Source organism: Chinchilla lanigera, unplaced genomic scaffold (assembly GCF_000276665.1).
Source record: "Chinchilla lanigera isolate Chin_1 unplaced genomic scaffold, ChiLan1.0 scaffold00047, whole genome shotgun sequence".
In the NCBI taxonomy this organism is placed as follows: Eukaryota; Metazoa; Chordata; class Mammalia; order Rodentia; family Chinchillidae; genus Chinchilla; species Chinchilla lanigera.
Genome location: NW_004955448.1, coordinates 16596229 through 16610315, shown reverse-complemented (window position 1 = coordinate 16610315; position 14087 = coordinate 16596229). Strand labels below are relative to the sequence as shown.

General features: G+C 38.5%; 1 protein-coding gene across 11 annotated transcripts in view; it reads left to right on the top strand.

Annotated features, from left to right (window-relative positions):
• The window catches only part of Zbbx (zinc finger, B-box domain containing), a 108593-nt gene that overhangs the window by 14954 nt on the left and 79552 nt on the right, over positions 1-14087 (top strand). For 8 of the 11 annotated variants that reach the window (XM_013518646.1, XM_013518639.1, XM_013518641.1 and 5 more), the window contains 2 exons: positions 4637-4685; positions 5940-6049. In XM_013518646.1, coding sequence (XP_013374100.1) covers positions 4637-4685; positions 5940-6049 — 159 coding nt within the window. Of the gene's footprint in view, positions 1-512; positions 4686-5939; positions 6050-14087 lie in introns of all 11 variants that reach the window. The other 3 variants (XM_013518642.1, XM_013518643.1, XM_013518644.1) reach the window with 3 other exon arrangements.

The window sequence follows — 14087 nt, the reverse complement described above, 5'->3', positions numbered from 1 at the left end:
CAAATGATATACTTTATTTCTATTTTCATATAATTTCACATAGGTTTAATGTTTTATACTGTATTTCAATAATAATTACTCATATAATGTTGATTTCAAGTGTGTAGATACCTCAAAACAAAATGAAACAGCAAGAACAAAATACAGCTCTTCCAGTTTCCTGGCTGCAGACTTTCTTTACTCTTCATTGTAAAAATATAAAATTCCATTATATTTAAGATTAAAACCAGGAAAGTGCTTTTATATAAAGAAAACTGTTCTGTTTCTGGATCCATTAGTACAAAATTTATGACTTTGTAAGTTTTAACTTACACAGCTCTGTTTTTATATACCTGTCATTAAACTTGCATGATGTCAATTGCCACCTACGGACTTCTCACTCAGGGCTTAGAAACTTGGCTTCAAAAACACATTTTTATTCTATAGTGTCAATACTGTAGTAAGGTATGTTTCTTTAATGTAGGGTCAAAACATTTATAACCTACTTTTAATTTTTTATTATTGTTCTATAGTGATGCAGAGATATTACGGGAAGTACAATACACTGAAAATGCTCACCGTGATTATTGACCTTGTAATTGTTGGCTTACTTGCTCTTTGTTGAAAGCTGTTTTGGTCTTACAGTGAGTTATATTTATTTTCAAAGAGGTCTTCATCTAATGGGAAAGATGTGCCTCAGAAATATAGTAAAGATGTACTTTTTGTTATAATCAACTTTGTGTATGAACAATATGTGTTTAAAATAGTAGCTTAGTTCTACAAAGACATCATTTAAGAGTGTGCTAGGTGCATCTGTAAGGCAAAATGACGAATAGCAACAATTCTTGCCAGCACACACATTTTAGCTAAGAAGGAGAGGGTCGGTAGGAAGGAGAGTTGCTGAAGAAGCAACTCCTACCCTTGTGCTCTACTTATTCATATACATAAAAATGTACTAATATTGCATACATTATAAAACAAAATATGGAAATTAATCAAGAACAAGGTAAACATAGTTGGAAAAAGAATTTTATAGAATCACTCAGTTTAGCTGTATTTCCTTTTTATTTCTCTAAGCGCTTGTATCACCCTAAGAAGCAGTTTATTATTCCAGTTGCACAGATGAAGTAACTCAACATCTAGTCAGGGCCTAGTAAAAGTTCTTAAACTTGTTTTAAGGTAATTTCCCAACTTTCTTGAGAAGACAAGCTGAGGAGAAAAAGAATGCAGGAACAGAATCAAAGTAGTACAATTTCATACAAGATGGAGGGAAAACAGGACATTGTGAGAAAATATGGAGATGTGAACATTGTCTAATAAATAAAAAAAAGAATATTGTCTAACAAATCCTGTAGTGGAAGTGTGCTCAGTATTGATTTAGACCACTGTTCCTCAAGGGGGCAAGTTTGTGTTCCAGGAGACAGTTGGCAAAGACTGAGGACATTTTCAGTTGTAAGTACCAAGGGTGTTTGTTCGTGTGTTCGCTGAAGGTATGTAGTGAGTGCGGCCAGCAGTATTGGTAAATATCCTGCCTTGCTCTGGACGGCTCAGCAAGAATTACTTGGCCTGCGATATGGACTGTACTGAGACTGGGAAACCTTGTTTTAGGCCCCGTATATTAAAATTCTGACTCAGGTAACTGACCTTGTGCTCTTAGGCATGACACTTAACTCTTCTGAATCTCTGTTAGCCACATCTGTAAACTTATCACATTTCTCACCACCTCATGAAGTTTTGAGCAATGTGTGATATGATATGTATGAATGTACTTTGTAAGATTACCTGAAATCCCATTAAAGTGTACAGTGAAAATGAGAATTTAAAAAAGCTGAATTTAATGACTGCAGCATTATTAGAAGTGAAAATAGATTTCAAGTAGTTTGAGAGGAAGGAATGTCGGGGAGCAAATGAGAAGAATTTCTGCAGTGAACACAGAGGCAGAGGACGGCATGTTAAGTGCCTGACGGGCTCAGGGAAAGACATTATTATGCTGTATTTTAGAGGTGAAGAGGTGATGTGAGCTAGTTTAGAGTCTGAGGGGTGGGTATGCAAGCAGGGGAGACTAGAAGTGCCTGTGAGAGATGCAGCTGTCGTTGGGGTGGTCCTTGAAGAGCTCGTTCATCAGAGAAGGCTTCTCCAGGGGAGAAACACGCTTTCTCTGATGGAAGAAAGAGAAGGAACACGTGGATGCACAAGTAAATTTTAGAGGTTGTGATTGACAAGTGCTGACACAGGATAGTGCAGAAAATGGTAAGAGGAAAGTGTCAGTATTTTAGTAACATTAAAGCCAATATCATCTGCTCAGCTGAAGGACAAAAACAGGAAGATAGTAAGCTCTTGGGAATGGAGGTTTGGAGTAGCCTTCCGGGAGACAGGGGTGGAGTTTACCAACAACCGAAGAATAAATTACTAAGAAGCCATAAAGGCCCACTAGGGTTATTCAACACAGAAGTTTAGAAACTATTTCACTATCTCATCACAGTAATAGACAGATACGGGAGGTCTAAAAGGGCAGAGATAAGGTGATTAAAGTTAGCACCGAGAAACTGAGTTTAGGAGAGTGGAGCTGTGGTCGATCAGAAAGCTGCTTAGACACAGTTCCGCCGTACGGTGGGGTGGCTGAAGATATACACGCATAGTAGCCATGATGTTGGAGGAGCTTCAGCACAAGGACGGGGGGTAAAAATGGACACTCAGGTGTCCAGGGTTATCAGTCAAAAAAAAAAGCAAATATTAAGCAGATTGTTGGGATTCAGGGATTCAGGGTGAAGAGGATCCTAAATGTTGGAAAGGAGACAAGTAGATAGGAACATTTAGTAGAGGCTTTGCTGTGTGGTGGTTGTGGGACAGCATTCTGGAAGCAGCGTGCAGGAGCAAATGGGAAGAACTGTTTCCTCTTGATGAGGGAAAGGGAGTGAAAAAGGAACTAGTTTCTTTGGAAAGTGATTTGGAGAAAGATGTGTCTAAGGAAAGGTAAATTTCAGTTAATGTGAACATACGGCAGAAATGTTTTCAAAAAGATTTAATGCACAAGATAGTCTGATGACTATTTAATAGACATTCCTTGGAATAGCACGGGAGTCTGGATGGAAAGGTAATTAGCAGATAATTACAAAGACTAGTAATAATAGAGTAGAGAGCGAGACTATCTGGAAAGGTGGTATGTGGGGGGATTCGGGCCCAGTGTGGTAGATCACAGCATCGACGGGAGTTCGGAGGCGTAAACGGGAGGGGGACTGTGATAGCAGCATGGTTTGATTCCAGGGACTGAGATGATCTGTCTGCCTGGTTGACTTAATTAAATTGACCTGGTCCCTGAAAGGATTCCTTCAGCACTTACTGGGAGAACATGAGTGGGTTAATAAGACATGGACTTTAGCATATTAAAACCTGCTATTTTAGATACACACACACACACACACCCATGCATAGGTACGTGTGTGTGCACATACATACCCTCGATCTAACCTACTCCACTGCCAGCCCTGTCCTGCCAGATAGATGCCAGACTTAGGGGAAAGTGTTATTTGCCTAAAAATAGCAACTATCAGTTTTTCACTGAAATATTTTTATGCGATTTGAATGATTTGAAATATTACTACATTCATAGAACAGAAAAAGTATTATCCATAATAAAAAGAAATGATGAAATGTCTCAAATAAATATTGCCTTTTGCTTTGGAATATCGATATATTCTACTTAAGTAACTTGCATGCCGATCGTCCTGCAATTCAGATGTATCATTAAGGTAATCACATTGGATAATTTGTCTATGAAAAATGAGATTAAATTATCTGTTAACTTGTATAACATTACCAATTTTAAAATAAAAGTGTGACACTGATAAAATTGATTATTTCGATCCTATTTTCTTCTCTGCTATGTTTGATACAGAAAACATCTGAGCAACTACTTCAAAGAACATGGACAATAAGCGCCTCTTTGAAGCAAAGCCGTGGAGAATAATTAGGCTTAAATTTCCGACGATGACTGCCTTTGGTGCAGCCACGGAGACAGAGGCAGCCATTGTTCCCCCATCCCCATGTGCAAATTGCGCAATTGAGCACGCAAATTGCAAATTGCAAACTGGGAATGAACTGACAGTGTCTAAATGCACACTACCCTCCGTGCTCCTTTGTGTACTTTAAATGTCATTTTTAATAAGACCAAGAGAAATACTTGCAATTAGCAGGTCTGCTTTTGTGTCCTAGATCCAAGCATTTTATGAGATTATTTATTTGAACTATCCAGTGGTAAATCTTAATTACTCAATTTTTGTGGTCATAATTTTGGAAAGTCATGGATTGTAAATAATATATTTGAAGGTTAAGACCATGATGCCTAATCACTTGCGTCTACAAACTGGGCAAACAAGACCATAACATTAGCTTTGACAGTTGTGTGAGCACTGTCAGCTCAGTCGGAATTCGGTTTAGATTCAGTCTGCACAAATCCTGGACTTCGTATATTTTAAAAAGAGCAGAACTACAAGACGCACTGAGTCTTTACAATCTTTGAATGCCGGCACTTAAAACCATTCATGATGACGTACCAGAGCAGTGCAGCTTTTCAGTATTTTTGTTAGTAACTTAATTAAACTTTCTTTGGATGAGAGAATATACACATAATCAATGGTTATCTATTTCATTAATACAGCTTTCTCCCAGAAAAGTGAAATTAAAATTACTGAAGCAGCAACTTCAAGGTAAACAGTTTACCAGTATTATTAGATGCTAAAGACACAGTTTCTAAAATTAAAGTGCTAGAATCATTCAGAGAAAGAATCTTGCCTTTGCTGAGATCCAGATGTTCCCAGAACGCTTATTGTGTCAAAGGCGTAGTTGCTGACTGGGCTTGGGAAGTGTCTGAGTCACGAGGGCTCTAATTTCCTGACCTGATGGCATTAGTGGAGGTGGTGGGAGCAGGCGGTGACGGGGTGTGACTTGGGGACTGTGGCTCCCTGTCCTGGCTCCTCCACCCCGCCTCCGATCTGCAGCGAACTGAGCCGCATCGCTGCACCCCTGCTCTGCGCCATGTTTGCTTACCATGGGCAGCAGAGCCAGGTGACCAGGGCCTGGCACCTCTGGGAATGTGAGTGGAAATGAACCTCCTTCCTTTAAGTAATTTTTCTCAGGTGTCTGGTCACAGCGATGAAAAGCTAACAGAATTACAAACCCCCAAATGATGACATTTTGATTTTCACATATATTTAATTCAGACTTTCCTTGGGGCTTATTTTTATGTCAAAATGTCAACTTAGAGTATGAGTCTAATAATAACACTTCATAAAAAGGACTTTCATAACACTGGTTTTTAAAAATATATTGATTAATCTAACCACAAAGAGAATTTATCAGAATAAAATTATAAACTGAAAAGTCACTCCAGGGAAAAAAAGTATATTGAAAGTAAAAGTATATTGCTTTATAATTTAATAAATTATTTAAAAATAGGACAATGCAAAGATAAATGTTGAACTTTAATCACTCAAAAAGAAGAAAGATGCATCTCTGGAGGGTGAATGAATTTAAGTTTGAATAGTTACCATAATTTGGTAGAGCAATATATATCAGATAGGTTTATTTTGTATGTTCAGAACTTGTCCTGTGTGGTTTTTATTTTGATACAGAAATGGGCAAATACCATAAGCATGCTATCAGCAGCATGATGTTTTTCCTGTTGGAATTTTTTCAGCTCAGCTGAGTTTTAGGCAGAGTGGACATGAATGGATAGGCATAGCCCGTGGTCACCAGAGCTGCCAGGGCCGGCTTTAAACTCTGACATGAACTATCCAATTAGGTTTGACTATATAACACTTTTTATGGGAAACTAATATTTAAATACTATTTGAGAATTTAGAAATGTACAGTTTCATTATTTTACTAATCAGAAAACTAAACATCATTCTATAAATTGATTTTAAATACTAAAATGTTCTGAACATTTTTTTTTCTTCCAGAGCCAGTGAAGCGACCCATTCATTACAAAATGGCAAATTGTTCTCCATATGAAAAACCCAAGGTCCCGGGGAAGGCTTGTGGACAGTGTGAGAGCAAAGCTGCTCTGCTAGTATGTATCTGACAGTAAACAATCCCCGCAGAACTCTGTGTGGTCTTACACACCCCTCCCAACTTCATCTGCGTTCATAGCCACACGCTATTCGCTCGTTTCCGTCTCTAGGTGCCATGCATGTGCTGCTGGATAAGGCCACTGCCTCTACTTACGCGCTGGATCTCACCCTCTCATCCTTGTTTGTAAATCTTGTCATCTCTCCTTTGGTTTGTTTTGCTGTTGGTTTTTGTTTAAGGCTGCTATAGACATTGATACGCAAGTCTTTTTTCAAAGTATGCACATTTTCTTCTTTCTTTTCTTAAAAGCTAAACAACATGAAAACAAAGCTCAGATAATAATGCTCTTGTCAGCTGTGTAGCTGTCACAGATGCCGGTCTCTTGAACATTTCCAATAACTGTGGCAAGGAGTGCAGAGCAAAAGTGGCCATCAGAAGTGGGTTAGTGGTGGTAGGCACATTCACACTATTGTGCCACTAGCATCGCTGTCCGCAGAGCACTTCTCATGTCGCAAAACGGAAACGTCTTACCTTTTGAACAAAAACTCTTCGTCATCCCTACTCCAGCCCCCAGCAAATGCATTTTATTTTCTATCCCTGGAATTTGTCTACGCTAGCTACCTCATATAAATGGTATCAGAGTATTTTTTTCTTTTGAAACTGACCTTAGCACATTATCCAAAAGGTTCAGTTATAGTGTAGTGGGTCAAAATTTCCTTCCTTAGTAAGACTGAAAAATACACTTACCAAATTTTCCTTATCAATTTATCTATTGATGGGTATTTGGGCTGTATCCATCTTTTGGCTATTGTGAATAATGGTGCTATAAGTGTGAATGTACAGATATTTCTTCAAAATCCTGCTTTCATTTCTTTTGGATGCACATCCAAAGATGTAGTTACTAGAATTTCTGTTCTCTCTTGATTTCTCTTTATTTAGTATTTTTTTGTTTGTTTGTTTGTTTTCTGGCACTGGGAATCGAACTCACGACCTTGCGCTTGCCAGGCAGGCGCTGTGCCGCTGAGCTAAATCCCTAGCCCCTGTTTGTTTAGTTTTGTACCTCCATTAAGATCCAGGTCGTCAGTGACGTCTTCCTTCTTAAAACACAGTGGTAAATTACAAGTTTTGTCATAATTTGTTAGAACTGTTTGATGCAGTAGCCCCTCTATCTCTGGCTGTCTTCACCCGCTTTCCTCTGAGTCACGCTCTCGTAGTTTGATTTTACTTTGCAGTTGTTTATTCTGTCTTCACCAGGTTTTTTGTGTCCTTGACCTCTAAATGCTGGCGTGCCGCAGGGTTCAGCTCTTCAGCCTCTGCTATAGGATATTTATTCTTTCTCTTTATGTAGGTTTGTTGACGGTTTTGGATTTAGAGACCGCATCTACCTGCTGATCTCCAGGTTTACACATCTATCACATCCCTCTGTCCTGAACATTTTATCCAAGCTGCCTACCTGACATTTTATTTGAGTGCTAACAGGCATTGGTGACTTAACATACTCAAAGCCAAGCTCGCGATTTCTCTCCAGCAAATATTCTTCTCCCACAGTCTCCTAACATGGGTCAGTCCCTGACGGTCCTTTGTAAACCAGCAGAAGCGGAGTTTCGGTCTTTAGCTTTGTGAAGCTACGTCACACATCTGCATAATATTCATCACCATTTAGGTTTGCATCACCAAAGCCAAGTAAATATTCCCAGCTCAGAACTAGAGTGTCCTTTCTCTTTTGAGGCCCACACTCTATTTCTTTGAGTGTGCACTTAAAATCTCTGCCTATTAAATTCTTTTATGTCTCTTGAAACATAAAACGTGTTCTTTTTCTACCTACACAGAATATGAACTTCCCGAGGACCGGGGCTTGCTTTTCCTCACTGCAGAGGGCCGACCACCTACGGCTGTGCTTGCCGTGTAGTAGGTGCTCAACAGATGCTTGCTGAATTTTTCTTTCTTTCTTTCTTTCTTTCTTTCTTTCTTTCTTTCTTTCTTTCTTTCTTTCTTTCCTCCTTCCTTCCTTCCTTCCTTCCTTCCTTCCTTCCTTCCTTCCTTTCTTTCTTTCTTTCTTTCTTTCTTTCTTTCTTTCTTTCTTTCTTTCTTTCTTTCTTTCCTTCTTCCTTCCTTCCTTTCTTTCTTTCTTTCTTTCTTTCTTTCTTTCTTTCTTTCTTTCTTTCTTTCTTTCTTTCTTTCTTTCTTTTTCTTTCTCTCTTTCTTTCTTTTCCCTCTCTTCTCTCTCTTTTAATTTGTAAAGTGCAGGCTGGCCTTAAATTCACTATGCAGGCCGGGCTGACTTCAAAAATTGTAGTGATTCTCCTGACTCAGCCTCCTGAGTGCTCAGATCAAAGATGTGCATCAGTACAGCTGAGGAGTCATTTCTTTAGAGAACTATACAATAACAGAGATTTCCCTTCATTTTAGATAAATTTTTCTTTTAGTTACTGTTACAGACATTACAGTCTATTTCGCCATCATAGTCTATTTTGCAATTTAAATTTTACACATATGTAGAAACCCGTTTCCCCCTCCAATAATGTAATGATTACAGTTAATCTGTGTGGTGCAAATATCATTATGGTTTCAGAGAATTTATCCCTGGTGATTTCCAAGTTAAAGCCATATACTTAGGCTAATTTATTGGCTGTTATTAATTGGGTCTGAAGAGTTAGAGTGTTCTATGTCTTAGAAGGAGCTAATTGCAACGTCAACTGTAAACCTTGGTTCATATAATGCTTTCTTACGTGAAGTTATTTCTGGTGTGAGGGACAATAATTCAAGAAATCTTAACAAACTGTAACTGCCTAGAAATGTGTGAAGTAGGAAAGAATGCTGGTTATGTTTTTCACTTGAAAGTGCTAAAGCTAAAAGGGGCTCATTTGTGGAGTTGTTGGGGTCATTTGTTACTGATGTGAAAAAAGATTTCATAGGAGCTGTGAGTCAGTATTTCTAGGGAATATTAATGTTGAACATTTCTTGTTTTAATTTAAATTTCCTTTAATAATTTAAATTAAAAATTTAAAAGTCCTTTCCATACATAAATAAAATTCGCATATTTATGGGACACCATGTGATATTTTGGTGCATGCATGTGTTCTGTATGTTCAGATAGTGAACATAGATATACATGGAAGACCTGTCTCTCCTCACTCTTCCTTCTTCTCTCTCGCACTGCCCAGCCTTTGCTCTCTGCCACTCTCCCCTCAGCCTCTGTGAGATGAATTTTATATATTCCACACAGGAATGAGTTCACAATGGATTTGTCTTTCTGTGCCTGGCTTATTTCATATAACATAACGATCTCTATATCCACCCGATTTTCCACATACAACAGGATATCATTCTCTTTTATGGCTGCATAGTAGTCCACTTTGTATGCATACCATGTTTTCTTTATCCACTCATTGGCTGACGAGTCCTTTGGCTGTTCCCATTTCCTGTCTAAGTAGTGTGACAGTGAACACGGTTGTGTAGGTGTCTTTTTATTTGCTTTGTACTGATACTGATGCATTTCTTCAGTATATGTTCCCAGTGTTGGGATTGCTGGTTGTATCGTAGTCCCTTTTTACAGTTCGGCGGCTCTGTGCTGCTCTCTCAATGGCTGCGCTGACTTACCTTCCCACCGACGGTGTTGTCAGCGTCCCCGTCTGCACACCCTGAGGAGCACTTGCTGTCCAGTGTCGGTGGTACTTTCCATTCTTACTGAGGTGAGCGGAGACCGCCTCGTTGTTCCGGGTCACACTGTCTTCATTAGTCGTGGCACGCACTTTTTCATCCTCTTCTTGGCCATCTGGATGTATTTTATTTGAGAAATGTCCATTGCCTGTTTTTAACTGGGTCATTCTTTTTTTTGCTAAGTAGCTTTTGAAATTCCTTGTACATTTTGCGTACCATCTTCTTGTCAGATTTGTAGCTTGTAAATATCTTCTCCCATTGTGTTAGGTTGTCTCTACACTGTTGATTGCTTCTCATGTGGTGTATAAGCTTTTTTTTTTTTTAATGTAATTTAGATATCTATTTTTGGTGCATTATCTTGTGTTTTTTGGGTCTTGTCCAATAAAATCATTGCCCATTCCAGTATCTGGATGCGTTCTCTCCGTTTTGATCTCTTAGATTCAGTGTTTAAGTCTTTAACCCATTGAGAGTTGGTTTTTGTACCCTGATTGGAGTCGTTTCATTTTCTGCACATGCATATCCAATCTTCCCATCGCCATTTAAAATAGACTGTCCTTTCTCCAGTGGATGTTTTTGTCATCTTTCCCCAAAATTAAAAAGCCGTATTTGTCTGAATTTACTCTAGGAACTCTGTCTGTTGCATTGGGCTGTGCGTCTGTATTTATGCCAGTAACACACTGTTCCGATGAATGCAGCGTTTCAGTATATTCTAAAGTCAGCTAGTCCAGTTCCAGTTACTACCTTGCTGACTTGGGTAAGGTGGCTTTGGCTGTTTGGAGTTTTGATTCCAATGAACTTTAAGAATGTTTTTCTAGTCTGTGACGAATGCCTTTGGAATTTTGGAAGGGAATGCATTGAATCTGTGGACTCCTTTTGTTAGGAAGGACATTTTTAACTCTTGATGCTTCTAATTCATGAGCACATGACGCTTTTCCACATTTTTGCATCCTCCTCATTTCTCTTCATCATTGTTTTGTAGTTTTATTGTAAAGATTTTTCCCTTCTTGGATAAATTTATTCCTACGTGCTTTTTTGTAGCAATGGCAAATGAAGTTCATTTTTAAATTTCAAATTCAGATAACTGGTTGTTAGAATATAGCAATCCTACTGAGTTTTTATGTTGATTTTATATTTTGAAATTTTGCTGAATTCATTTATTAGTTTTAAAAGTATATTTATGGGGTCTTTGGCTCTTTTATATATAAGATTATGGCATATGCAAACTGGAAATTTGAATTCCTGTTTCTAATTTGGATGTCTTTCTTTGTCTTATCTTATTGCTAGGGCTAAGCCTTCCAGTGCTATGTTGAATAAAATTGATAAAAGTGGGCATCTTTGTCTTGTTTTAGACCTCAGAAATCTTTTAGTTTGCCTGCATTCAGTTGGATGTGAAGCTAGCTTTGGACTTATTGTATATAGCCTTTGCTATGCTGAAGTGCATTCCTTCTATACCTAATTTATTTAGCAATTTTATCATGATGGGATGTTGAATTTTATCAAATGCCTTTTCTGTGTCTACTGTTCAGCCTCATTACTGTCTTCCTTCTGGTGATTCATTGTACCACGTTACTGATTCATATATCCTGCACAATGCTTGCTTCCCTGGAAGAAGCCCACTTCTAGACCATAATCTCTGTAATGTGGTATATATTCAGGTTGCTGCCACTGGGTGATTTTGCATCTGTGTTCACCAAGGACACTGGCTTGCATTTTTGTGGTTGGTAGGTTTCTTATTGTTATATACTTGTCTAGTTTTATTCTCAGGGTAATGTTGGACTCATAGAATATGCTGTGAAGAATCTTATTATCTTCAATTTTTAAAAATTATTTGAGAGTAATAGTATTAATTCTTTAAATGTTTGAAAACTTTGGTAGTTAATTTTCTGGTCTTGGGTGTTTATTTAATGGGAGACTTTCTTACTAATTGAGTCTCATTACTTTTCACTGATCTGTTCAAGTTTTTGATTTCTTCTTGATTCAGTCTTAGTAAGCTATAAATATTTAGATATTTGTCCATTTTTTCTTAGTTATCAAGTTTGTTGATGCATAGTTATTCATAATAATCTCTAATGTTTCCTTATATTTCTTGTATTTCTTTGGTATCAGTTATAATGTTTCCATTTTCATTACTGATGTTATTGACTGCTAAGTAGAAATAGATAGGATTTAAATTGGGTGTGATGGCACACACCTGTAATCCCAGCACTCAGGAGGCTGAGGCAGGAGGATTGTTGAGAGTTTGAGACCAGCCTGGGCTCCAAAGTGAGCTCAAGGCCAGCCTGAACTGCATAGTGAGACCCTGTCCCAAAAAGACAAAAATAAATAAATAAATAAATAAACAAATAAATAAACGAATACCCAGGACCTGACTCCTGGAAACAAAGGATCTATTTTTTCAGTGAAGGAAGTAGAAAGGTAGTTGTAGGCAGGCTACGGGGCAGGGCTGGAAGAGGCGGATGGGACGGACACCGTGTGCAGTGATCACAGAGCTGATCCGTCAGAACTGTCCACACAGTGTTCAGGATTGAGGCTTCAAACTTGCAAAAAGTTTCAGTAAGATTTTTAAAAAGAATTTTCTTTGATATCAAATGAAAACAAAACATCACAAGATAGTTATCAAAACAATAAATTATTTGTTAGAATGATGTAATAATCTAGTGAAGTAGAAGGCAGTGCTAGTGAATTCTGAGGTTGTCTTACATTCTTAGCGTGTGTTGTATAACTATGCTGACTAGACACTCCACACACACACACACGCACACACACACACACACACACACACACACACACACGGCGTTCTTTACCAGGAAACGTTTTGTACTGGGGAATGGAAGGGGGGTGTTAAGGGGTTGCAATTTGGTGGTTAGAATGGCACCTTTATTATTTCTGTGACCTTAACTGGTGACTTAATCCTTTTGTAGCTATTTTCTCATTTGCTGAATGAAATAAGGTTAACTATACTCTATGCCATAAAATTATTGATAATGATGAGTTAATGTATGTGCAATATTTAGCACTATGTGTAACACATAGGGCAGGAGACAGGAGATGATGATTTGTGTTTTTATTATTGGCATACATTTTGTGAACTGCTATAGTCACAAAACTTCCAAATTTCTTCTTTTAAAGGGACTTCCAGTGGTTTTGTTTCTATATGTCAAGAGTAAACTGGATAGTTAAAACTACATATTAATTTGGCATATTTGGATAATTTAATTAAGCTCAAATGGATTCTAAATGCTTAGTGTGACTGATCTGGCATTCATCAAACCAGCAAGACAGTTGTTAAAACGGTGCTTGTGTGTTCCATCTACTGTGGTAGAGTGGAATCTTCACCCGTGATTTTAGTATGTTTCTGCCAGTTATACAGAAAGCGTAAAAAGATTTTCCAGCTGGCAGTCATTTTAACCAGCTTAAATCCAAATATGCTGTTATAACAAAATATATAAGCTTGCTCTGCAACTCTGGCTTTGATGTTCCAGTCTACAGCTATTTGCTTGGTTGCTTTCATTAAAAGTTTGTTAGCAATTACTTGGCTTAGAAGAAAATGCTGAAACTATTGTAAACTCCCTATCTAATATAATACTACACTGTAAAACCTGCCAAGTATTTACAAGACATTTATTAAATTTATTAAAATATTAACAGGCATTTAAATAAAATTATGCAGAATACATAAAATCTATATCCATATACTACTACTCTATATATGTGTGTGAAATTAGTTTTTAAATTAAAATTCATTTTTCATTTACAATTATGGAATTAATGTGTTTTTATCATTATTTCCCTAAGAGGGAGAAACAAGAGTAGAATGGGTAAGAGTGGTTCACATGCTAGAAAGTGTATTTAGTTTTCCTCTGCTTAAATAAAACAATACAGTTCTCTATGGCTAATCACGTTTGAAGAAATGCGTTAAGATTTTGATAAATATCAGTCAGTGCAGTCATTTGAAATACTAAATTGCATTTAGGTGTAGATTTTATCACAGTTTCTCAGTAAATGATTAATCTTGCAGTTAATGACTGATTGACTCGATGATCGCGAGCGTGCGTCGCAGTTAGGAGCTCGCGCTGTCCGCCGCCCAGCAGGCTGCGGCCTCGGCTCCGCCGCGTGGTGTGCAGCCGCGGGCGCGGTCGCCGCCCTCGTGCCCCTTCCTCGCTTCGTCCTGCGGAGGCCGCGGAGCGATTGCTCCGGCCGCGGGGCGGTGAGGCGGGGAATGTGCTGGAAGAGTCCGTTCGTGCTGCGCCAAGCGTTGCTGCTGCAGTCCTGCCCCCTGGAAGCTGCGCTCGAGCTCTGTGAGTGTTCGTGCCCCTCCTTCCAGCGCGGCGTGGCGGCGGGTGTGCTGCAGACCGGGCGGCCGGCCCGGCGCCGGGCGA